This window comes from Panulirus ornatus, chromosome 6 (genome assembly GCF_036320965.1).
Source record: "Panulirus ornatus isolate Po-2019 chromosome 6, ASM3632096v1, whole genome shotgun sequence".
Taxonomy (NCBI): Eukaryota; Metazoa; Arthropoda; class Malacostraca; order Decapoda; family Palinuridae; genus Panulirus; species Panulirus ornatus.
The window spans coordinates 26,443,239-26,470,670 of record NC_092229.1 but is presented as its reverse complement, the minus strand read 5'-3'; the positions used below and the strand labels follow the sequence as shown (position 1 = coordinate 26,470,670).

The following is a 27,432-nucleotide window of genomic DNA, read 5'->3' as shown; positions in this document are numbered from 1 at the left end:
AAGTTAATGTGCTGAGAGGGGCAGCTGGAGGGATGTCTGATCACTATCTTGTGGAGGCAAAGGTGAAGATTTGTAGAGGCTTTAAGAACAGAAGAGAGAATGTTGGAGTGAAGAGAGTGGTGAGATTAAGTGAGCTTGGAAAGGAGACTTGTGTGACGAAGTATCAGGAGAGACTTGAGTGTAGAATGGCAAAAGGTGAGAGCAGATGATGTGAGAGGAGTTGGGGAGGAATGGGATTTATTTAGGGAAGTAGTGATGGCTTGCACAAAAGATGCATGTGGTATGAGAAAGGTGGGAGGTGGGCAGATTAGAAAGGGTTGTGAGTGGTGCGATGAAGAAGTAAGGTTGTTAGTGAAAGAGAAAAGAGAGGCGTTTGGACAGTATTTGCAGGTAAGTAGTGCAAATTACTGGGAGATGTATAAAAGAAAGCAGCAAGTGATCAAGAGAAAGGTGCAAGAGTTGAAAAAGAGGGCAAATGAGAGTTGAGGCGAGAGAGTATCATTTAATTTTTGGGAGAATAAAAAGGTGTTTTGGAAGGAGGTGAATAATGTGCGTAAGACAAGCGAATGAATGGGAACATTGATGAAGGAAGCAAGTGGGGAGGTATTGACAAGTAGTGGTGAAGTTAGAGGGAGATGGACTGAGTATTTTGAAGGTTTGTTGAATGTGTTTGATGATAGAGTGGCAGATATAGGGTGTTTTGGTTGGGATGGTGTACGAAGTGATAGGGTCAGGGTGTTGAGAGTATATGGTGTGGGAAGTAAGTTGCTAGAAGCCGTGAAAAGTTTGTACCAAGGATGTAAGGAATGTGTACTTTAGGGAGAGAGGAGAGTGATTGTTTCCCAATGAATGTCAGTTTGTGGCAGGGATGTGTGATGTCCCCATGGTTGTTTTACTTGTTTATAAATGAGGTGCTTAAGGAGGTAAATGCAAGAGTTTTAGAGAGAGGGATGAGTCTGCAGGCTGTTGTGGATGAGAGGGCCTAGGAAGTGAGTCAGTTGTTCACTGATGATACTGCTCTAGTGGCTGATTCGTGTGAGAAATTGCAGAGGTTGGTGACTGAGCTTGGAAAAGTGTGTGAAAGGAGAAAGTTGAGAGTAAATGTGAATAAGAGCAATGTTATTAGGTTCAGTAGGGTTATGGAACAAGTTGATTTGGGTGTAAGTTTAAATGGAGAAAAATTGGAGGAAAAGAAGTGAACTTAGCAGCAGATGGAACCATGGAAGTGGAAATGATTCACTGGATGAGAGAGGGGGAGAAGGTTGTGGGAGCGATGAAGAATGTGTGGAAGGAGAGAATGTTTTCCCGGAGAGCAAAAATGGGTATGTCTGAAGAAATAGTAGTTCCAACAATGTTATATGGTTGCAAGGCATGGGCTATAGATAGGGTTGTACTGAAGAGGATGGATGTGTTGGAAATGAAATGTTTGAGGACAATGCGTGGTGTGAGGTGGTTTGATTGACTAAGTAATGTAAGGGTAAGAGAGATGTGTGGAAATAAAAAAGAATATGGTTGAGAGAGCATAAGAGGGTGTTTTGAAATGGTTTGGACATATGGAGAGAATGGATGAGGAAAGATTGACAAAGAGGATATATGTGTCAGAGGTGGAGGGAACGAGGAGAAGTGGGAGGCCAAATTGGAGGTGGAAGGATGGAGTGAAAAAGATTTTGAGTAATCGGGGCCTGAACATACAGGAGGGTGAGAGGTATGCAAGGAATAGAGTGAATTGGAATGATGTGGTATACCTGGGTCGACATGCTATCAATGGACTGAACCAGGGCATGAGAAGAGTCTGTGGGGCCTGGATTTGGATAGGGAACTATGGTTTCGGTGCATTACACAGGACAGCTAGAGACTGAGTGTGAACGAATGTGGCCTTTTTGTCTGTATTCCTGGTACTACCTCGCTGAAGCAGGGGATAGCGATGCTGTTTTCCTATGGGGTGAGGTAGCGATGGGAATGGACGAAGATAAGCAAGTATGAATATGTACATGTGTATGTATGTAATGTCTGCTATGTGTATTTGTATGTGTGCATATGTTGATATGTATGTGTAGGTATATGTGCATATGTGAGCATTTATGTATATATATATATATATATATATATATATATATATATATATATATATATATATTTTTTTTTTTTCTTTTTTTTTTGTCGCTGTCTCCCACGTTTGCGAGCTAGCGCAAGGAAACAGATGAAAGAAATGGCCCAACCCACCCCCATACACATGTATATACATACGTCCACACACGCAAGTATACATACCTACACAGCTTTCCATGGTTTACCCCAGACACTTCACATGCCCTGATTCAATCCACTGACAGCACGTCAACCCCGGTATACCACATCGATCCAATTCACTCTATTCCTTGCCCTCCTTTCACCCTCCTGCATGTTCAGGCCCCGATCACACAAAATCTTTTTCACTCCATCTTTCCACCTCCAATTTGGTCTCCCACTTCTCCTCGTTCCCTCCACCTCCAACACATATATCCTCTTGGTCAATCTTTCCTCACTCATTCTCTCCATGTGCCCAAACCATTTCAAAACACCCTCTTCTGCTCTCTCAACCACGCTCTTTTTATTTCCACACATCTATCTTACCCTTACGTTACTTACTCGATCAAACCACCTCACACCACACATTGTCCTCAAACATCTCATTTCCAGCACATCCATCCTCCTGCGCACAACTCTATCCATAGCCCACGCCTCGCAACCATACAACATTGTTGGAACCACTATTCCTTCAAACATACCCATTTTTGCTTTCAGAGATAATGTTCTCGACTTCCACACATTCTTCAAGGCTCCCAGGATTTCGCCCCCTCCCCCACCCTATGATCCACTTCCGCTTCCATGGTTCCATCCGCTGCCAGATCCACTCCCAGATATCTAAAACACTTTACTTCCTCCAGTTTTTTTCCATTCAAACTTACCTCCCAGTTGACTTGACCCTCAACCCTACTGTACCTAATAACCTTGCTCTTATTCACATTTACTCTTAACTTTCTTCTTTCACACACTTTACCAAACTCAGTCACCAGCTTCTGCAGTTTCTCACATGAATCAGCCACCAGTGCTGTATCATCAGCGAACAACAACTGACTCACTTCCCAAGCTCTCACATCCCCAACAGACTTCATACTTGCCCCTCTTTCCAAGACTCTTGCATTCACCTCCCTAACAACCCCATCCATAAACAAATTAAACAACCATGTAGACATCACACACCCCTGCCGCAAACCTACATTCACTGAGAACTAATCACTTTCCTCTCTTCCTACACGTACACATGCCTTACATCCTCAATGAAAACTTTTCACTGCTTCTAACAACTTGCCTCCCACACCATATATTCTTAATACCTTCCACAGAGCATCTCTATCAACTCTATCATATGCCTTCTCCAGATCCATAAATGCTACATACAAATCCATTTCCTTTTCTAAGTATTTCTCACATACATTCTTCAAAGCAAACACCAGATCCACACATCCTCTACCACTTCTGAAACCACACTGCTCTTCCCCAATCTGATGCTCTGTACATGCCTTCACCCTCTCAATCAATACCCTCCCATATAATTTACCAGGAATACTCGACAAACTTATACCTCTGTAATTTGAGCACTCACTCTTATCCCCTTTGCCTTTGTACAATGGCACTATGCACGCATTCCGCCAATCCTCAGGCACCTCACCATGAGTCATACATACATTAAATAACCTTACCAACCAGTCAATAATACAGTCATCCCCTTTTTTAATAAATTCCACTGCAATACCATCCAAACCTGTTGCCTTGCCGGCTTTCATCTTCCGCAAAGCTTTTACTACCTCTTCTCTGTTTACCAAATCATTTTCCCTAACCCTCTCACTTTGCACACCACCTCGACCAAAACACCCTATATCTGCCACTCTATCATCAAACACATTCAACAAACCTTCAAAATACTCACTCCATCTCCTTCTCACATCACCACTATATATATATATATATATATATATATATATATATTATTTATATTTATTATACTTTGTCGCTGTCTCCCGCGTTTGCGAGGTAGCGCAAGGAAACAGACGAAAGAAATGGCCCAACCCCCCCCATACACATGTATATACATACGTCACACATGCAAATATACATACCTACACAGCTTTCCATGGTTTACCCCAGACGCTTCACATGCCTTGATTCAATCCACTGACAGCACGTCAACCCCGGTATACCACATCGCTCCATTTCACTCTATTCCTTGCCCTCCTTTCACCCTCCTGCATGTTCAGGCCCCGATCACACAAAATCTTTTTCACTCCATCTTTCCACCTCCAATTTGGTCTCCCTCTTCTCCTCGTTCCCTCCACCTCCGACACATATATCCTCTTGGTCAATCTTTCCTCACTCATTCTCTCCATGTGCCCAAACCACTTCAAAACACCCTCTTCTGCTCTCTCAACCACGCTCTTTTTATTTCCACACATCTCTCTTACCCTTACGTTACTCACTCGATCAAACCACCTCACACCACACATTGTCCTCAAACATCTCATTTCCAGCACAACCATCCTCCTGCGCACAACTCTATCCATAGCCCACGCCTCGCAACCATACAACATTGTTGGAACCACTATTCCTTCAAACATACCCATTTTTGCTTTCCGAGATAATGTTCTCGACTTCCACACATTCTTCAAGGCCCCCAGCATTTTCGCCCCCTCCCCCACCCTATGATCCACTTCCGCTTCCATGGTTCCATCCGCTGCCAGATCCATTCCCAGATATCTAAAACACTTCACTTCCTCCAGTTTTTCTCCATTCAAACTCACCTCCCAATTGACTTGACCCTCAACCCTACTGTACCTAATAACCTTGCTCTTATTCACATTTACTCTTAACTTTCTTCTTCCACACACTTTACCAAACTCAGTCACCAGCTTCTGCATTCTTCGTCTGTTTCCTGGCGCTACCTTGCTGATGCAGGAAACATTGATTATGCATATTATAAATATGATAATACATTTTTTCTGAAAATCTTAATGTTTTCCAGGTCCTCCTTCCCCTCCAATCTTACTGGTATTGTGGTTATAGTGTCTTCCACTGTTATTGCTCTTTTTAACTTTGAATTCAGGTCTTCACATATTATCTTTTCATCCTTAACAACCTTTCCCTATGAGTCCCTCTGCCTGATTAAGTGCTTTGTAACCAACAGTGTACTCAGTGAATTTGTTGAATAGCTTTGAATTATCACCTGTGTTGCTGACTATTTTTTTCCCATGTTTTTGTCCCTTCTCCGTACCCCTTTTATATTCAGTTCTTGCCCTTTTGAACCTTCAAATGATGACAGGTTGTTTTGCTGCCCATATGTTCTCCTTTGCACATCTCTGTGCTCTTGTTAGTTCATATCTTGTATTTAACCACATTTCTCATTTCTGACCTTTCTGTTCTCTGTTTAAGGTACCAATGTACTGATTCCCTCAATATGAATTTTTAGACCCTCTGTATCAGTGCTCATTATTTTGGCTGTGGAAGTCCCATTTTCAGCTTATGTTCCTAGAGAAATTTTAACCCTGTACAGCTTCCATGATTGTATCTCTTCTTTTGCTCTGGTTTCTACTCTAATCTCCTTTGTATGTCCTCACCAACCACGTAGAGGGACTTGAGAACCTTTTGAAGCATCTCAATTACTTTAGAGACTCATATTAATGTATCTTTTGGAGATTGAGGGAATACTGTAGTGTGATCTAAAAGCTTAACTAGATTTTCAAGGATGTGTCATGGGTCATAGTATATTTGTTACCATTGTGTAATCCCTAATTAAAATGCTATATGTCTAAACGTTGTTTACAATAACAAAATCATTACCACTGAAGAATCTTCAGTCCCCTTTACCACTGCTTACATCACATTCATAATGCTGTACACATTTTTGTACACATCATGCCATATAATTGGCATACCCTTCAACATTTATATTTTTGTATAACTTATTCCATCAGTTAGATTATCTACGTTCTGATTAGATATGCATATTCATAGTTTACTTCACCTCACATAGAAAATGTATGTTAGAAGAGAGGTAAAGTGTTTTTGATTGAGGAGAATAAGAGTTAGTTTGAAGGGATGGAATATAAGAGTTTTAGCATGAGAAGTAAGCAGATACTGGATAGATGAACTAAATGCTTTGAAAATTGTGATTTTCAGAGAATTTTTCCAAACTTATGTTGATATTGGGAACAGTACATTAAGTATAACAAGAGTAGTAGATGGCTATTGCACTCATCTTTTTTAATACATCAGGCACTACAAGCTTTGCGGCAGTGTGGAAAAGCAGATGCAAAAGTAATCACTCACTTGGAGGGTGAAATCAGTCAGCTACGCAGTGACCACAAGATGCTGGAGACCCATGTGGAGAGAACAGGGCTCTGGAGTGATAATATTGGTCGTTGGCGAGTTCACATACAGAGTGTTCAGGTTAGTGCAAGTAATTTCATTTTATCTTAATGTAGATTAAAATGATGAAGAGTCTAATTAAGAAATTATGGCATTATAAAGATGACTTACTTGATTTTTGGGTCATGATTCCTCTGCAAGTTAGCAATTTTGTTTTGGTGAATACCTAGAAGGATCCATCCTGGGGCAGCTTTAGCAATTTTCTTTTACTGATACAATTAGATAAAACAGTCTTCTAACAAATGCAAGCCCAGACCACTGGAACATAATGTTTCTCCAGTTCTCTTCATTTTCTTGGTGACTGCTTTTTAAATGTGTTCTCATTCAGGTCCAGCAAACCAACAAGATTTAGTTCAGACTGCCAAGTTAGTCAAGTATGGGGTCTGTTGTGGATGAGAGGGCTGATTTGGGTGAGAAACTGCAGAAGTTGGTGACTGATTTTTATAAAGTGTGTGAATGAAGAAAGCTGAAAGTTAATGTGAATAAGAGCAAGGTTATTACGTTCAGTTGGGTTGAAGGACAATTTGATTGGGAGTTAAGTTTGAATGAAGAAAAACTGGAGAAAGTGAAGTGTTTTAGATATCTGGGAGTAGATTTAGCAGCGGATGGAACCATGGAAGCGGAAGTGAGTCACAGGGTGGGGGAGAGGGCGAAGGTTCTGGGGGTATTGAAGAATGTGTGGAAGGTGAGAACATTATCTCGGGGAGCTAAGATGGGTATGTTTGAAGGAATATTGGTTCCAACAATGTTATGTGGTTACGTGGCATGGGCTATAGTTAGAGTTGTGCAGAGGAGAATGGATGTGTTGGATATGAAATGCTTGAGGACAATATGTGGTGTGAGGTTGTTTCATTAAGTAATGAGAGGGTAAGAAAGATGTGTGGTAATAAAAAGAGTGTGGTTGAGAGACCAGAAGAGGGTGTGTTTAAATGGTTTTGTAACATGGAGAGAATGAGTAGGAAGGATTGACAAAGAGGATATATGTGTCAGAGATAGAGGGAGTGAGGAAAAGCAGAAACCAAATTGGAAGTGGAAGGATGGAGTGAAAAGGAATTTGAGCCATCGGGGCCTGAACATACAGGAGGTTGAGAGGTGTGAAAGGAATAGAGTGAATTGGAATGATGTGGTATACTGGGGTCAACGTGCTGTCAGTGGATTGAACCAGGGCATGTGAAGCATTTGGGGTAAACCATGGAAAGTTTTGTGGGGCCTGGATGTGGAAAGGAGGCTGTGGTTTCGATGCATTACAAATGATAGCTAGAGACTGTGAACAAATGTGGCCATTTTTTGTTTTTTCCTAGTGCTACCTTGCCTGCTTGCAATGGGTAGGTTGATGCTATTTCATGTGTAGCGGGGTGGTAACAGGAATGGATGAAGGCATAGATTACCCCAGACACTTCACATGCCCTGGTTCATTCCATTGGCAGCACATCGACCCCAGTATACCACACCATTCCATTTCATGCTTTTCCTCGCACACATTTCTCCCTCCTCTATGTTCAGGCCCTGATCACTCAGAATCTTTTTCACCCCATCCTTCCACCTCCAATTTGGTCTCCCACTTCTCGTTCCCTCCACCTCTGACACATATATCCTCTTTGTCAATCTTCCCTCACTAATTCTCTCCATGTGACCAAACCACTTCAATACACCCTCTTCTGCTCTCTCAACCACACACTTTTTATTACCACACATCTCTCTTACCCTTTCATATATATATATATATATATATATATATATATATATATATATATATATATATATATATATATATTCTTTCTTTTCTTTCATACTATTCGCCATTTCCCACAGTAGCGAGGTAGCATCATGAACAGAGGACTGGGCCTTTGAGGGAATATCCTCACGTGGCCCCCTTCTCGGTTCCTTCTTTTGGAAAATTAAGAAAAAAAAAATGAGAGGAGAGAATTTCCAGCCCCCACTCTCTTCCCTTTTAGTCGCCTTTTACGCAATACCTGGGAAGTATTCTTTCTCCCCTATCCCCAGGGATGATATATATTATTATTATTATTATTTTGCTTTGTCGCTGTCTCCCGCTCCTACGAGATAGCGCAAGGAAACAGACGAAAGAAATGGCCCAACCCACCCCCACACACATGCACATGCACACACATCCACACACGCAAACATACACACCCACACATCCCAATGTACACACATATATGTATATACACACATATACACACATTCTTACAATTCACACTGTCTGCCCCTACTCACCCCCATCGCCACCCCGCCACACACGGAATAACATCCCCCTCCCCCTTCATGTGTGCGAGTCAGTGCCAGGAAAAGACAACAAAGGCCCCATTCGCTCACACTCAGTCTCCAGCTGTCATGCAATAATGCCCGAAACCACAGCTCCCTTTCCACATCCAGGCCCCACACAACTTTCCATGGTTTACCCCAGACGCTTCACATGCCCTGATTCAATCCACTGACAGCACGTCAACCCCGGTATACCACATCGATCCAATTCACTCTATTCCTTGCCCGCCTTTCACCCTCCTGCATGTTTAGGCCCCGATCACTCAAAATCCTTTTCACTCCATCTTTCCACCTCCAATTTGGTCTCCCACTTCTCCTCGTTCCCTCCACCTCCAACACATATATCCTCTTGGTCAATCTTTCCTCACTCATTCTCTCCATGTGCCCAAACCATTTCAAAACACCCTCTTCTGCTCTCTCAATCACGCTCTTTTTATTTCCGCACATCTCTCTTACCCTTACATTACTTACTCGATCAAACCACCTCACACCACATATTGTCCTCAAACATCTCATTTCCAGCACATCCACCCCCCTGCGCACAACTCTATCCATAGCCCACGCCTCACAACCATACAACATTGTTGGATCCACTATTCCTTCAAACATACCCATTTTTGCTTTCCGAGATAATGTTCTCGACTTCCACACATTCTTCAAGGCTCCCAGGATTTTCGCCCCCTCCCCCACCCTATGATTCACTTCTGCTTCCTTGGTTCCATCCGCTGCCAAATCCACTCCCAGATATCTAAAACACTTTACTTCCTCCAGTTTTTCTCCATTAACACTTACCTCCCAATTGACTTCTCCCTCAACCCTACTGTACCTAATAACCTTGCTCTTAGTCACATTTACTCTCAGCTTTCTTCTTTCACACACTTTACCAAACTCAGTCACCAGCTTCTGCAGTTTCTCATCCAAATCAACCACCAGCGCTGTATCATCAGCGAACAACAACTGACTCACTTCCCAAGCTCTCTCATCCACAACAGACTGCATACATGCCCTTCTCTCCAAAACTCTTGCATTCACCTCCCTAACAACCCCATCCATAAACAAATTAAACAACCACTGAGACATCACACACCCCTGTCGCAAACCTACATTCACTGAGAACCAATCACTTTCCTCTCTTCCTACACGTACACATGCCTTACATCCTCGATAAAAACTTTTCACTGCTTCTAACAACTTGCCTCCCACACCATATATTCTTAATACCTTCCACAGAGCATCTCTATCAACTCTATCATATGCCTTCTCCAGATCCGTAAATGCTACATACAAATCCATTTGCTTTTCTAAGTATTTCTCACATACATTCTTCAAAGCAAATACCTGATCCACACATCCTCTACCACTTCTGAAACCACACTGCTCTTCCCCAATCTGATACTCTGTACATGCCTTCACCCTCTTAGTCAATACCCTCCCATATAATTTACCAGGAATACTCAACAAACTTATACCTCTGTAATTTGAGCACTCACTTTTATCCCCTTTGCCTTTGTACAATGTAACTATGGAAGCATTCCACCAATCCTCAGGCACCTCACCATGAGTCATACATACATTAAATAATCTTACCAACCAGTCAACCCCTTTTTTAATAAATTCCACTGCAATACCATCCAAACCTGCTGCCTTGCCGGATTTCATCTTCCACAAAGCTTTTACACTACCTCTTCTCTGTTTATCAAATCATTTTCCCTAACCCTCTCACTTTGCACACCACCTCGACCAAAACACCCTATATCTGCCACTCTGTCATCAAACACATTCAACAAACCTTCAAAACACTCACGCCGTCTCCTTCTCACATCACCTCTAGTTGTTATCCCCTCCCTATTAGACCCCTTCACTGAAGTTCCCATTTGTTCCCTTATCTTATGCACTTTATTTACCTCCTTCCAAAACATCTGTATATTCTCCCTAAAATTTAATGATACTCTCTCACCCCAACTCTCATTTGCCCTCTTTCTCACCTCTTGCACCTTTCTCTTGACCTCCTGCCTCTTTCTTTTATACATCTCCCACTCATTTGCACCATTTCCCTGCAAAAATCGTCCAAATGCCTCTCTCTTCTCTTTCACTAATAATCTTACTTCTTCATCCCACCACTCACTACCCTTTCTAATCTGCCCACCTCCCATGCTTCTCCTGCCACCAGCAACTTTTGCCCAAGCCATTACTGCTTCCCTAAATACATCCCATTCCTCCCCCACTCCCTTTACGTTGTTTGTTCTCACTTTTTTCATTCTGTATTTAGTCTCTCCTGGTACTTCCTCACACAAGTCTCCTTCCCAAGCTCACTTACTCTCACCACTCTCTTCAGCCCAACATTCTCTCTTCTTTTCTGAAAACCTCTACAAATCGTCACCTTCGCCTCCACAAGATAATGATCAGACATCCCTCCAGTTGCACCTCTCAGCACTTTAACATCGAAAAGTCTCTCTTTCGTGCACCTATCAATTAACACGTAATCCAATGACGCTCTCTGGCCATCTCTCCTACTTACATATGTATACTTATGTATATCTCTCTTTTTAAACCAGGTATTCCCAATCACCAGTCCTTTTTCAGCACATAAATCTACAAGCTCTTCACCATTTCCATTTACAACACTGAACACCCCATGTATACCAATTATTCCCTCAACTGCCACATTACTCACCTTTGCATTCAAATCACCCATCACTGTAACCCGATTTCGTCCATCAAAACTACTAAGAAAGACACTCACTCAGCTGCTCCCAAAACACTTGCCTCTCATGATCTTCCTTCTCATGCCGAGGTGCATAAGCACAAATAATCACCCATCTCTCTCCATCAACTTTCAGTTCATGAGAGGCAAGTGTTTTGGGAGCAGCTGAATGAATGTCTTAGTGGTTTTGATGCACGAGACTAGGTTATAGTGATGGGTGATTTGAATGCAAAGGTGAGTAATGTGGCAGTTGAGGGAATAATTGGTGTACATGGGAAGTTCAGTTTTGTAAATGGAAATGGTGAAGAGCTTGTAGATTTGTGTGCTGGAAAAGGACTGGTTATTGGGAATACCTGGTTTAAAAAGAGAGATATACATAAGTATATGTATGTAAGTAGGAGATATGGCCAGAGAGCATTATTGGATTACGTGCTAATTGATAGGCACGTGAAAGAGAGACTTTTGGAAGTTAATGTGCTGAGTGGTGCAACTGGAGGGATGTCTCATCATTATCTTGTGGAGGCAAAGGTGAAGATTTGTAGAGGTTTTCAAAAATGAAGAGAGAATGTTGGGGTAAAGAGAGTGGTGAGAGTAAGTGAGCTTGGGAAGGAGACTTGTGTAAGGAAGTACCAGGAGATACTGACTACAGAATGGAAAAAGGTGAGAGCAAAGGATGTAAGGGTAATGGGGGAGGAATGGGATGTATTTAGGGAAGCAGTGATGGCCTGCGCAAAAGATGCTTGTGGCATAGGAGGTAGGCAGATTAGAAAGGGTAGTGAGTGGTGGGATGAAGAAGTAAGATTATTAGTGAAAGAGAAGAGAGGGGCATTTGGACAATTTTTGCAGGGAAATAATGCAAATGAGGGGGAGATGTATAAAAGAAAGAGGCAGGAGGTCAAGAGAAAGGTGCAAGAGGTGAAAAAGAGGGCAAATGAGAGTTGGGGTGAGAGAGTATCATTAAATTTTAGGGAGAATAAAAAGATGTTTTGGAAGGAAGTAAATAAAGTGTGCAAGACAAGAGAACAAATGGGGACATTGGTGAAGGGGGCTAATAGGGAGGTATTAACAAGTAGTGGTGATGTGAGAAGGAAATGGAGTGAGTATTTTGTAGGTTTGTTGAATGTATTTGATGATAGAGTGGCAGATATAGGGTGTTTTGTTCAAGGTGGTGTGCGAAGTGAGAGGTAGTAAAAGCTTTACGGAAGATGAAAGCCGGTAAGACAGAGGGTTTGGATGGTATTGAAGTGGAATTTATTGTAAAAGGGGGTGACTGTGTTGTTGAGTGGTTGGTAAGGATATTTAATGTGTGTATGATTCATGGTGAGGTGCCTGAGGATTGGCAAAATGCATGCAAAATAACATTGTACAAAGGTAAAAAGGATAAAGGTGAGTATTCAAATTACAGAGGTATAAGTTTGTTGAGTATTCCCAGGAAATTATATGGGAAGGTATTGATTGAGAGGGTGAAAGCATGTACAGAGCATCAGATTGGAGAAGAGCAGTGTGGTTTCAGAAGTGGTAGAGGATGTGTGGATCAGGTGTTTGCTTTGAAGAATGTATGTGAGAAATACTTAGAAAAGCAAATGAATTTGTATGTAGCATGTATGGATTTGGAGAAGGCATATGATAGAGTTGATAGAGATGCTCTGTGGAAGGTATTAAGAATATATGGTGTGGGAGGCAAGTTGCTAGAAGCAGTGAAAAATTTTATTGAGGATGTAAGGCATGTGTACGAGTAGGAAGAGAGGAAAGTGATTGGTTCTCAGTGAATGTTGGTTTGCGGCAGGAGTGTGTGATGTCTCCATGGTTGTTTAATTTGCTTATGGATGGGGTTGTTAGGGAGGTGAATGCAAGAGTTTTGGAGAGAGGGGCAAGTATGCAGTCTGTTGAGGATGAGAGGGCTTGGGAAGTGAGTCAGTTGTTGTTTGCTGATGATACAGTGCTGATGGATGTTTCAGGTGAGAAACTGCAGAAGCTGGTGACTGAATTTGGTAAAGTGTGTGAAAAAGAAAGCTGAGAGTAAATGTGAATAAGAGCAAGGTTATTGGGTACAGTAGGGTTGAGGGACAAGTCAATTGGGAGGTAAGTTTGAATGGAGAAAAACTGGAAGTGAAGACATATCCATGGGAGACAGCTACATAGTATGAAAAAATGATAATGATAGTAATAATATTTATTTATTTTATATGTATTATACTTTGTCGCTGTCTCCAGCATTAGCGAGGTAGCACAAGGAAAAAGACAAAAGAATGGCCCAACCCACCTACATACAAATGTATATATGTAGATGTTCACACACGCACATACCTGTACATTTCAACATATACATATATATACTTACACAGACATATTCATATATACACGTGTACATAATTCACACTTGCTACCTTTATTCATTCCCGTCGCCACCCTGCCACACATGAAACCCCCTCCCCCCACATGTGCGCAGGGTAGCGCTAGGAAAAGACAACAAAGGCCACATTTGTTCACACTTAGTCTCTAGCTCTCATGTGTAATGCACTGAAACCACAGCTCCCTTTCCACGTCCAGGCCCCACAAAACTTTCCATGGTTTACCCCAGATGCTTCACATTCCCTGGTCCAATCCATTGACAGCAAGTCGACTCCGGTATACCACATCGTTCCAATTCAATCTTATCCTTGCATGCCTTTCACCCTCCTGCATGTTCAGGCCCCAGTCGCTCAAAATCTTTTTCACTTCATCTTTCCACCTCCAATTGGGTCTCCCACTTCTCCTCGTTTCCTCCACCTCTGACACATATATCCTCTTGGTCAATCTTTCCTCACTCATTCTCTCCATGTGACCAAATCATTTCAAAATGCCCTCTTCTGCTCTCTCAACCACACTCATTTTATTAACACACATCTCTCTTACCCTTTCATTACTTACTCGATCAAACCACCTCACACCACCTATTGTCCTCAAACATCTCATTTCCAACACATCCACCCTCCTCCGCACAACTCTGTCTGTAGCCCACGCCTCGCAACCATATAACATTGTTGGAACAACACATCCTCTACCACTTCTGAAGCCACACTGCTCTTTCCCAATCTGATGCTGTGTACATACCTTCACCCTCTTGATCAGTACCGTCCCATATAATTTCCCAGGAATACTCAACAAACTTATACCTCTGTAATTTGAATACTCACCTTTATCCCTTTTACCTTTGTACAATGTTATTTTGCATGCATTTTGCCAATCCTCAGGCACCTCACCATGAATCATACACTCATTAAATATCCTTACCAACCAGTCAACAACACAGTCACCCCCTTTTACAATAAATTCCACTTCAATACCATCCAAACCCTGTATATGTATTCTATTCATTTATTATACTTTATCGCTGTCTCCCACGTTAGCGAGGTAACACAAGGATACAGAAGAAAGAATGGCCCATCCCACTCACATACACATGTATATATATAAACACCCACACATAGACATATAAATACCCATACATTTCAACATATACATACATACACAGACATATACAGTATTATTATTATTGTTTTTTTATTATTATACTCTGTCGCTGTCTCCTGCGTTAGTGAGGTAGCACAAGGAAACAGACGAAAGAATGGCCCAACCCACCCACATACACATCATATACATACCTATACATCTCAATGTTTTTTTTTTTCTTTTTTTTTGCTTTGTCGCTGTCTCCCGCGTTTCCGAGGTAGCGCAAGGAAACAGACGAAAGAAATGGCCCAACCCCCCCCCCATACACATGTATATACATACGTCCACACACGCAAATATACATACCTACACAGCTTTCCATGGTTTACCCCAGACGCTTCACATGCCCTGATTCAATCCATTGACAGCACGTCAACCCCGGTATACCACATCAATCCAATTCACTCTATTCCTTGCCCTCCTTTCACCCTCCTGCATGTTCAGGCCCCGATCACACAAAATCTTTTTCACTCCATCTTTCCACCTCCAATTTGGTCTCCCACTTCTCCTCGTTCCCTAAACCTCCGACACATATATCCTCTTGGTCAATCTTTCCTCACTCATTCTCTCCATGTGCCCAAACCATTTCAAAACACCCTCTTCTGCTCTCTCAACCACGCTCTTTTTATTTCCATACATCTCTCTTACCCTTACGTTACTTACTTGATCAAACCACCTCACACCACACATTGTCCTCAAACATCTCATTTCCAACACATCCATCCTCCTGCGCACAACTCTATCCATAGCCCACGCCTCGCAATCATACAACATTGTTGGAACCACTATTCCTTCAAACACCCATTTTTGCTTTCGGAGATAATGTTCTCGACTTCCACACATTCTTCAAGGCTCCCAGAATTTTCGCCCACTCCCCCACCCTATGATCCACTTCCGCTTCCATGGTTCCATCCGCTGCCAGATCCACTCCCAGATATCTAAAACACTTTACTTCCTCCAGTTTTTCTCCATTCAAACTTACCTCCCAATTGACTTGACCCTCAACCCTACTGTACCTAATAACCTTGCTCTTATTCACATTTACTCTTAACTTTCTTCTTTCACACACTTTACCAAACTCAGTCACCAGCTTCTGCAGTTTCTCACATGAATCAGCCACCAGCGATGTATCATCAGCAAACAACAACTGACTCACTTCCCAAGCTCTCTCATCCCCAACAGACTTCATACTTGCCCCTCTTTCCAAAACTCTTGCATTCACTTCCCTAACAACCCCATCCATAAACAAATTAAACAACCATGGAGACATCACACACCCCTGCCGCAAACCTACATTCACTGAGAACCAATCACTTTCCTCTCTTCCTACACGTACACATGCCTTACATCCTCGATAAAAACTTTTCACTGCTTCTAACAACTTGCCTCCCACACCATATATTCTTAATACCTTCCACAGAGCATCTCTATCAGCTCTATCATATGCCTTCTCCAGATCCATAAATGCTACATACAAATCCATTTGCTTTTCTAAGTATTTCTCACATACATTCTTCAAAGCAAACACCTGATCCACACATCCTCTACCACTTCTGAAACCACACTGCTCTTCCCCAATCTGATGCTCTGTACATGCCTTCACCCTCTCAATCAATACCCTCCCACATAATTTACCAGGAATACTTAACAAACTTATACCTCTGTAATTTGAGCACTCACTCTTATCCCCTTTGCCTTTGTACAATGGCACTATGCACGCATTCCGCCAATCCTCAGGCACCTCACCATGAGTCATACATACATTAAATAACCTTACCAACCAGTCAATAATACAGTCACCCCTTTTTTAATAAATTCCACTGCAATACCATCCAAACCTGCTGCCTTGCCGGCTTTCATCTTCCGCAAAGCTTTTACTACCTCTTCTATGTTTACCAAATCATTTTCCCTAACCCTCTCACTTTGCACACCACCTCGACCAAAACACCCTATATCTGCCACTCTATCATCAAACACATTCAACAAACCTTCAAAATACCCACTCCATCTCCTTCTCACATCACCACTACTTGTTATCACCTCCCCATTTGCGCCCTTCACTGAAGTTCCCATTTGCTCCCTTGTCTTACGCACTTTATTTACCTCCTTCTAGAACATCTTTTTATTCTCCCTAAAATTTAATGATACTCTCTCACCCCAACTCTCATTTGCCCTCTTTTTCACCTCTTGCACCTTTCTCTTGACCTCCTGTCTCTTTCTTTTATACATCTCCCACTCAATTGCATTTTTTCCCTGCAAAAATCGTCCAAATGCCTCTCTCTTCTCTTTCACTAATATTCTTAATTCTTCATCCCACCACTCACTACCCTTTCTAATCAACCCACCTCCCACTATTCTCATGCCACAAGCATCTTTTGCACAATCCATCACTGATTCCCTGAATACATCCCATTCCTCCCCCACTCCCCTTACTTCCATTGTTCTCCCTTTTTCCAGTCTGTACTCAGTCTCTCCTGGTACTTCCTCACACAAGTCTCCTTCCCAAGCTCACTTACTCTCACCACCCTCTTCACCCCAGCATTCACTCTTCTTTTCTGTAAACCCATACAAATCTTCACCTTAGCCTCCACAAGATAATGATCAGACATCCCTCCAGTTGCACCTCTCAGCACATTAACATCCAAAAGTCTCTCTTTCACACGCCTGTCAATTAACACGTAATCCAATAACGCTCTCTGGCCATCTCTCCTACTTACATATGTATACTTATGTATATCTCGCTTTTTAAACCAGGTATTCCCAATCACCAGTCCTTTTTCAGCACATAAATCTACAAGCTCTTCACCATTTCCATTTACAACACTGAAAACCCCATGTATACCAATTATTCCCTCAACTGCCACATTACTCACCTTTGCATTCAAATCACCCATCACTATAACCCAGTCTCGTGCATCAAAACCACTAACACACTCATTCAGCTGCTCCCAAAACACTTGCCTCTCATGATCTTTCTTCTCATGCCCAGGTGCATATGCACCAATAATCACCCATCTCTCTCCATCGACTTTCAGTTTTACCCATATTAATCAAGAATTTACTTTTTTACATTCTATCACATACTCCCACAACTCCTGTTTCAGGAGTACTACTACTCCTTCCCTTGCTCTTGTCCTCTCACTAACCCCTGACTTTACTCCCAAGACATTCCCAAACCACTCTTCCCCTTTACCCTTGAGCTTCGTTTCACTCAGAGCCAAAACATCCAGGTTCCTTTCCTCAAACATACTACCTATCTCTCCTTTTTTCACATCTTGGTTACATCCACACACATTTAGACACCCCAGTCTTAGCCTTCGAGGAGGATGAGCAATCCCCGCGTGACTCCTTCTTCTGTTTCCCATTTTAGAAAGTTAAAAAAAATACAAGGAGGGGAGGATTTATGGCCCCCCGCTCCCATCCCGTCTAGTCGCCTTCTACAACACGCGAGGAATGCGTGGGAAGTATTCTTTAACCCCTATCCCCAGGGATAATATATATATATATATATATACATATATATATACATACACACACACACGCACACACACACACACACACACACACACACACACACACACACACACACACACACACACACACATATATATATACATATGAAAAATGTAAGAAATAATTTAGAAAACATCTCAATGTATACATATATATACACACACAGACATATACATATACATACACATGTACATAATTCATACTGTCTGCCCTTATTCATTCCCATTGCCACTTCGCCAGTCATGAAATGACAACCCCCTCCCCCCCGCATGTGCGCGAAGTATCGCTAGGAAAAGACAACAAAGGCCACATTCGTTCACACTCAGTCTCAAGGTGTCACGTATAATGCGCCAAAACCACAGCTCCTGTTCAACATCCAGGCCCCACAGAACTTTCCATGGTTTACCCCAGATGCCTCACATGCCCTGGTTCAATCCATTGACAACACATCGAACCCGGTATACCACATCGTTCCAATTCACTGTATTTATTGCATGCCTTTCATCCTCCTGCATGTTCAGGCCCCGATCACTCAGAATCTTTTTCACTCCATCCTTCCACCTCCAATTTGGTCTCCCACTTCTCCTAGTTCCCTCCACCTCTGACACATATATCCTCTTTGTCAATCTTTCCTCTCTCATTCTCTCCATGTGACCAAACCATTTCAAAACACCCTCTTCTGTTCTCTCAACCACACACTTTTTATTACCACACATCTCTCTTACCCTTTCATTACTTACTCGATCAAACCACCTCACACCACATATTTTCCTCAAAAATCTCATTTCCAGCACATCCATCCTCCTCTGCACAACTCTATCTATAGCCTATGCCTCGCAACCATATAACATTGTTGAAACCACTATTCCTTCAAACATACCCATTTTTGCTTTCCAAGATAACGTTCTCGACTTCCACACATTCTTCAACGCTCCCACAGCTTTCACCCCCTCCCCCATCCAATGATTCACTTCCGCTTCCATGGTTCCATCCACTGCCAGATCCACTCCCAGATATCTAAAACACTTCACTTCCTCCAGTTTTTCTCCATTCACACTTACCTCCCAATTGACTTCTCCCTCAACCCTACTGTACCTAATAACCTTGCTCTTAGTCACATTTACTCTCAGCTTTCTTCTTTCACACACTTTACCAAACTCAGTCACCAGCTTCTGCAGTTTCTCACCCAAATCAACCACCAGTGCTGTATCATCAGCGAACAACAGCTGACTCACTTCCAAAGCTCTCTCATCCACAACTGACTGCATACTTGCCCCTCTCTCCAAAACTCTTGCATTCACCTCCCTAACAACCCCATCCATAAACAAATTAAACAACCACGGAGACATCACACACCCCTGTCGCAAACCAACATTCACTGGAAACCAATCAATTTCCTCTCTTCCTACACGTACACATGCCTTACATCCTCGATAAAAACTTTTCACTGTTTCTAGCAACTTACCTCCCACACCATATACTCTTAATACTTTCCACAGAGAATCTGTCAACCCTATCATATGCCTTCTCCAGATCCATAAATGCTACATACAAATCCATTTGATTTTCTAAATATTTCTCACATACATTCTTCAAAGCAAACACCTGATCCACACATCCTCTACCACTTCTGAAGCCATACTGCTCTTCCCCAATCTGATGCTCTGTACATGCCTTCACCCTCTCAATCAATACCCTCCTATATAATTTACCAGGAATACTCAACAAACTTATACCTCTGTAATTTGAGCACTCACCTTTATCCCCTTGGCCTTTGTACAGTGGCACTATCCAAGCATTCCGCCAATCCTCAGGCACCTCGCCATGAGACATACATACATTGAATAACCTTACCAACCAGTCAACAATACAGTTACTCCCTTTTTTAAAAAATTCCACTGCAATACCATCCAAACCCGCTGCCTTGCCGGCTTTCATCTTCTGCAAAGCTTTTACTATCTCTTCTCTGTTTACTAAATCATTCTCCCTAACCCTCTCACTTTGCACACCACCTCGACCAGAACACCCTATATATGCCACTCTATCATCAAACACATTCAACAAACCATCAAAATACTCACTCCATCTCCTCACATCACCACTACTTGTTATCACCTCCCCATTAGCCCCCTTCACTGATGTTCCCATTTGTTCCCTTGTCTTATTTGCCTCCTTCCAAAACATCTTTCTATTCTCCCAAAAATTTAATGATACTCTCTCACCCCAACTCTCATTTGCCTCTTTTTCACCTCTTGCACCTTTCTCTTGACCTCCTGCCTCTTTCTCTTATACATCTCCCAGTCATTTGCATTATTTCCCTGCAAAAACCATCCAAATGCCTCTCGCTTCTCTTTCCCAAATAATCTTACTTCTTCATCCCACCACTCACTACCCATTCTACTCTGCCCACCTCCCACACTTCTCATGCCACAAGCATCTTTGGCACAAGCCATCACTGCCTCCCTAAATACCTCCCATTCCTCTTACACTTCCCTTACGTCCTTTGTTCTCACCTTTTTCCATTCTGTACTCAGTCTCTCCTGGTACTTCCTCACACAAGTCTCATTCCCAAGCTCACTTACTCTCACCACTCTCTTCACCCCAACATTCTCTCTTCTTTTCTGAAAACCTCACCAAATCTTCACCTTCTCCTCCGCAAGATAATGATCAGGCATCCCTACAGTTGCACCTCTCAGCACATTAACATCCAAAAGTCTCTCTTTTGCGAACATATCAATTAACACTTAATCCAATAATGCACTCTGGCCATCTACTTACCTACGTATACTTATGTATGTCTCTCTTTTTAAACCAGTTATTCACAATCACCGGTCCTTTTTCAGCACATAAATCTACAAGCTTTTCACCATTTCCATTTACAATACTGAACACTCCATGTACACCAATTATTCCCTCAACTGCCACATTAATCACCTTTGCATTCAAACCACCCATCACTATAACCCGGTCTTGTACATCAAAACTACTGACACACTCTCTCTGCTGCTCCCAAAACACTTGCCTCTCATGATCTTCTCATGCCCAGGTGCATATGCACCAATAATCACCCATCTCTCTCCATCCACTTTCAGTTTTACCCTTATCAATCTAGAGTTTACTTCCTTACTCTCTATCACATACTCCCACCACTCCTGTTTTAGAAGTAATGCTTCTCCTTCCCTTGCTCTTGTCCTCTCACTAACCCCTGACTTTACTCCCAAGACATTCTCAAACCACTCTTCCCCTTTACATATACATATATACACATATATTCATACATGCTGCCTTCATCCATTCCCACCACCACCCTGCCACCCTCCTCTCCCCAGATGCATGCGAGGTAACGCTAGGAAAAGACAACAAAGGCCATATTCGTTCATACTTAGTCTTTATCTGTCATGCGTAATGCAATGCAACCACAGCTCCCTTTCCACATCCATCCCCATAAAACTTTCCAGTGTTTACCCCAGACGCTTCACATGCCCTGGTTCAATCCATTTACAGCATATCGACCCTGGTATACCACATCGTTCCGATTCACTCTATTCCTTGCACGCCTTTCACCCTCCTGTATGTTGAAGCCCCAATCACTCAAAATCTCTTTCACTCCATACTTCCACCTCAAATTTGGTCTCCCACTTCTCGTTCCCTCCACCTTTGGCACATATATCCTCTTTGTCAATCTTTCCTCACTCATTCTTTCCATGTGACCAAACCATTTCAATACACCGTCTTCTGCTCTCTCAACCACACTCTTTTTATTACCACACATCTCTTACCCTTTCATTACTTACTCAATCAAACCACCTCACACCACATATTGTCCTCAAACATCTCATTTCCAACACATCCATCCTCCTCCACACAACCCTATCTAAATCCCACACCTCGCAACCATATAACATTGTTGGAACCATTATTCCTTCAAACATACCTTGTTTTGCTCTCCAAGATAACGTTTTTGCCTGACACACATTCTTCAGCGCTCCTAGAACCTTTTCCTCTTCCCCCACCCTGTGACTCACTTCCTCTTCCATGGTTCCAGTTTTTCTCCATTCAAACTTACCTCCCAATTGACTTGTCCCACAACCTTACTGGACCTAATAACCTTGCTCTTATTCACATTAACTCTCAGCTTTCTTCTTTCACACACTTTACCAAACTCAGTGACCAACTTCTGCAGTTTCTCACTCAAATCGGCCACCAGCACTGTATCATCAGCGAACAACAACTGATTCACTTCCCAAGCCCTCTCATCCACAACAGATTGCATACTTGCCCCTCTCTCCAAAACTCTTGCATTCACCTTCCTAACAACCCCATCCATAAGCAAATTAAACAACCATGGAGACATCACACACCCGTCACAAACCGACATTCTCTGGGAACCAATCAATTTCCTCTCTTCCTACACGTACACATGCCTTACATCCTCGATAAAAACTTTTCACTGCTTCTAGCAACTTACCTCCCACACCATATACTCTTAATACCTTCCACAGAGCATCTGTCGACCCTATCATATGCCTTCTCCAGATCCATAAATGCTACATACAAATCCATTCGCTTTTCTAAGTATTTCTCACATACATTCTTCAAAGCAAACACCTGATCCACACATCCTCTACCACTTCTGAAACCATACTGCTCCTCCCCAATCTGATGCTTTGTACATGCCTTTACCCTCTCAATCAATGCCCTCCCATATAATTTCCCAGGAGTACTCAACAGACTTATACCTCTGTAATTTGAGCACTCACCTTCATCCCCTTTGCCTTTGTACAATGGCACTATGCATGCATTCTGCCAATCCTCAGTTACTTCACCATGAACCATACATACATGGAATATCCTCAACTAGTCAACAACACAGTCACCCCCTTTAGTGATAATTTCCACTGCAATACCATCCAAACCCGCCACTTTGCCGGCTTTCATCTTCCACAAAACTTTTACTACCTCTTCTCTGTTTACCAAATCATTCTCCCTGACCTTCTCACTTTACACACCATCTCGACCAAAACACCCTACATCTGCCACTCTATCATCAAACACATTCAACAAACCATCAAAATACTCACTCCATCTCCCTCACACTTCACCACTACTTGTTATTACCTCTCCTTTTGTCCCCTTCACCGATGTTCCCATTTGTTGTCTTACACACTTTATTTACCTCCTTCCAAAACATTTTTTTTTTTTCTCTCCCAAAATTTTTATGATACTCTCTCACCCCAACTCTCATTTAACCTTATACTTTGTTGCTTTCTTCCGGGTTAGGGAGGTAGTGCAAGGAAACATATGAAAGAATGGCTCAACCCACCCACATACACATGTATATACATAAACACCCGCAGAAGCACATATACATACCTATACATTTCAACGTATACATACATATACATACACAGACATGTACATATATATACACATGTATATATACACATGTAACTTTCTAAAAGGGGAAACAGAAGAGCTGTGGTTTCGATGCATTATTACATGACAGCTAGAGACTGAGTGTGAACGAATGTGGCCTTTGTTGTCTTTTCCTAGCGCTACCTCGCGCACATGCAGGGGGAGGGGGTTGTTATTTCATGTGTGGCAGGGTGGTGATGGGAATGAATAAAGGCAGACAGTATGAATTATGTACATGTGTATATATGTATATGTCTGTGTGTGTATATATATATATATATATGTATACATTGAGATGTATAGGTATGTATATTTGCGTGTGTGGATGTGTATGTATACACATGTGTTTGTGGGTGGGTTGGGCCATTCTTTCGTCTGTTTCCTTGCGCTACCTCGCTAACGCGGGAGACAGCGACAAAGCAAAATGAATAGATAAATAGTACATATTCATACTTGCTGCCTTTATCCATTCCTATCACTACCCCACCACACATGAAATGGCACCCCCTTCCCCCTGCATGCATGCGAAGTAGCGCTAGGAAAAGAAAACAAAGGCCACATTCGTTCACACTCAGTCTGTAGCTGTCATTTATAATGCAAAGAAACCACAGTTCCATTTCACATCCAGGCCCCACAAAACTTTCCATGATTTACCCCAGATGCTTCACATGCACTGGTTCAATCCATTTACAGCATGTCGACTCCGGTATACCACGTCATTCCTATTCACTCTATTCCTTGTACACCTTTCACCCTTCTGTATGTTCACTCCGCGATCGCTCAAAATCCTTTTCACTCCATCATTCCACCTCCAGTTTGGTCTCCCACTTCTCGTTCCCTCCATCTCTGACACACATTTCCTCACTCATTCTCCCCATGTGGCCAAACCATTTCAATATACCCTCCTCTGCTTTCTCAACTATTCTCTCTCTATTACCACATATCCCTGGGGATAGGGGAGAAAGAACACTTCCCACAAATTCCTCATGTGTCGTAGAAGGCGACTAAAGGGGACAGGAGCAGGGGGCTAGAAACCCTCCTCTCCTTGTATTTTAACTCTCTAAATGGGGAAACAGAAGGAGACACACAGAGAGTGCTCATCCTCCTCGAAGCCTCAGATTGGGGTATCTAAATGTGTGTGGATTAACCAAGATGAGAAGAAAAGAGAGAGAGGTTGTATGTTTGAGGAAAGGAACCTTGATGTTTTGGCTCTGAGTGAAACGAAGCTCAAGGGTAAAGGGGAAGAGTGGTTTAGGAATGTCTTGGGAGTAAAGTCAGGGGTTAGTGAAAGGACAAGAGCAAGGGAAGGAGTAGCACTACTCCTGAAACAGGAGTGGTGGGAGTATGTGATAGAGTGTAAGAAAGTAAACTCTAGATTGATATGGGTAAAACTGAAAGTGGATGGAGAGAGATGGGTGATTATTGGTGCATACGCACCTGGGCATGAGAAGAAAGATCATGAGAGGCAAGTGTTTTGGGAGCAGCTGAATGAGTGTGTTAGTAGTTTTGATGGACGAGACCGGGTTATAGTGATGGGTGATTTGAATGCTAAGGTGAGTAATGTGACAATTGAGGGAATAATTGGTGTACATGGGGTGTTCAGTTTTGTAAATGGAAATGGTGAAAAGCTTGTAGATTTATGTGCTGAAAAAGGACTGGTGATTGGGAATACCTGGTTTAAAAAGAAGAGATATACATAAGTATATGTATGTAAGTAGGAGAGATGGCCAGAGAGCGTTGATGGATTACGTGTTAATTGATAGGTGTGCAAAAGAGAGACTTTTGGATGTCAGTGTGCTGACAGGTGCAACTGGGGGGATGTCTGATCACTATCTTGGGGAGATGAAGGTGAAGGTTTGTTGAGGTTTTCAGAAAAGAAGAATGTTGGGGTGAAGAGAGTGGTGAGAGTAAGTGAGCTTGGGAAGGAGACTTGTGTGAGGAAGTACCAGGAGAGACTAAATACAGAATGGAAAAAGGTGAGAACAAACGACGTAAAGGGAGTGGGTGAGGAATGGGATGTATTTAGGGAAGCAGTAATGGCTTGGGCAAAAGTTGCTGGTGGCATGAGAAGCATGGGAGGTGGGCAGATTAGAAAGGGTAGTGAGTGGTGGGATGAAGAAGTAAGATTATTAGTGAAAGAGAAGAGAGAGGCATTTGGACGATTTTTGCAGGGAAATAGTGCAAATGAGTGGGAGATGTATAAAAGAAAGAGGCAGGAGGTCAAGAGAAAGGTGCAAGAGGTGAGAAAGAGGGCAAATGAGAGTTGGGGTGAGAGAGTATCATTAAATTTTAGGGAGAATAAAAAGATGTTTTGGAAGGAGGTAAATAAAGTGCATAAGATAAGGGAACAAATGGGAACTTCAGTGAAGGGGTCTAATGGAGAGGTGATAACAACTAGAGGTGATGTGAGAAGGAGATGGCGTGAGTATTTTGAAGGTTTGTTGGATGTGTTTGATGACAGAGTGGCAGATATAGGGTGTTTTGGTCGAGGTGGTGTGCAAAGTGAGAGGGTTAGGGAAAATGATTTGATAAACAGAGAAGAGGTAGTAAAAGCTTTGTGGAAGATGAAATCCGGCAAGGCAGCAGGTTTGGATGGTATTGCAGTGGAATTTATTAAAAAAGGGGTTGACTGGTTGGTAAGGTTATTTAATGTATGTATGACTCATGGTGAGGTGCCTGAGGATTGGCGGAATGCTTCCATAGTTACATTGTACAAAGGCAAAGGGGATAAAAGTGAGTGCTCAAATTACAGAGGTATAAGTTTGTTGAGTATTCCTGGTAAATCATATGGGAGGGTATTGACTAAGAGGGTGAACGCATGTACAGAGTATCAGATTGGGGAAGAGCAGTGTGGTTTCAGAAGTGGTAGAGGATGTGTGGATCAGGTATTTGCTTTGAAGAATGTATGTGAGAAATACTTAGAAAAGCAAATGGATTTGTATGTAGCACTTACGGATCTGGAGAAGGCATATGATAGAGTTGATAGAGATGCTCTGTGGAAGGTATTAAGAATATATGGTGTGGGAGGCAAGTTGTTAGAAGCAGTGAAAAGTTTTTATCGAGGATGTAAGGCATGTGTACGTGTAGGAAGAGAAGAAAGTGATTGGTTCTCAGTGAATGTAGGTTTGCGGCAGGGGTGTGTGATGTCTCAGTGGTTGTTTAATTTGTTTATGGATGGGGTTGTTAGGGAGGTGAATGCAAGAGTTTTGGAGAGAGGGGCATGTATGCAGTCTGTTGTGGATGAGAGAGCTTGGAAAGTGAGTCAGTTGTTGTTCGCTGATGATACAGCGCTGGTGGTTGATTTGGGTGAGAAACTGCAGAAGCTGGTGACTGAGTTTGGTAAAGTGTGTGAAAGAAGAAAGCTGAGAGTAAATGTGACTAAGAGCAAGGTTATTAGGTACAGTAGGGTTGAGGGAGAAGTCAATTGGGAGGTAAGTTTGAATGGAGAAAAACTGGAGGAAGTAAAGTGTTTTAGATATCTGGGAGTGGATTTGGCAGCGGATGGAACCAAGGATGCGGAAGTGAATCATAGAGTGGGGGAGGGGGCGAAAATCCTGGGA

General features: G+C 42.4%; 1 protein-coding gene across 1 annotated transcript in view; it reads left to right on the top strand.

Moving 5' to 3' along the window:
* The window catches only part of LOC139749133 (sorting nexin-25-like), a 455,484-nt gene that overhangs the window by 322,691 nt on the left and 105,361 nt on the right, over positions 1-27,432 (top strand). The window contains 1 exon segment of the mRNA XM_071662758.1: positions 6,310-6,483. Within this exon segment, the coding sequence (XP_071518859.1) occupies positions 6,310-6,483 (174 nt within the window).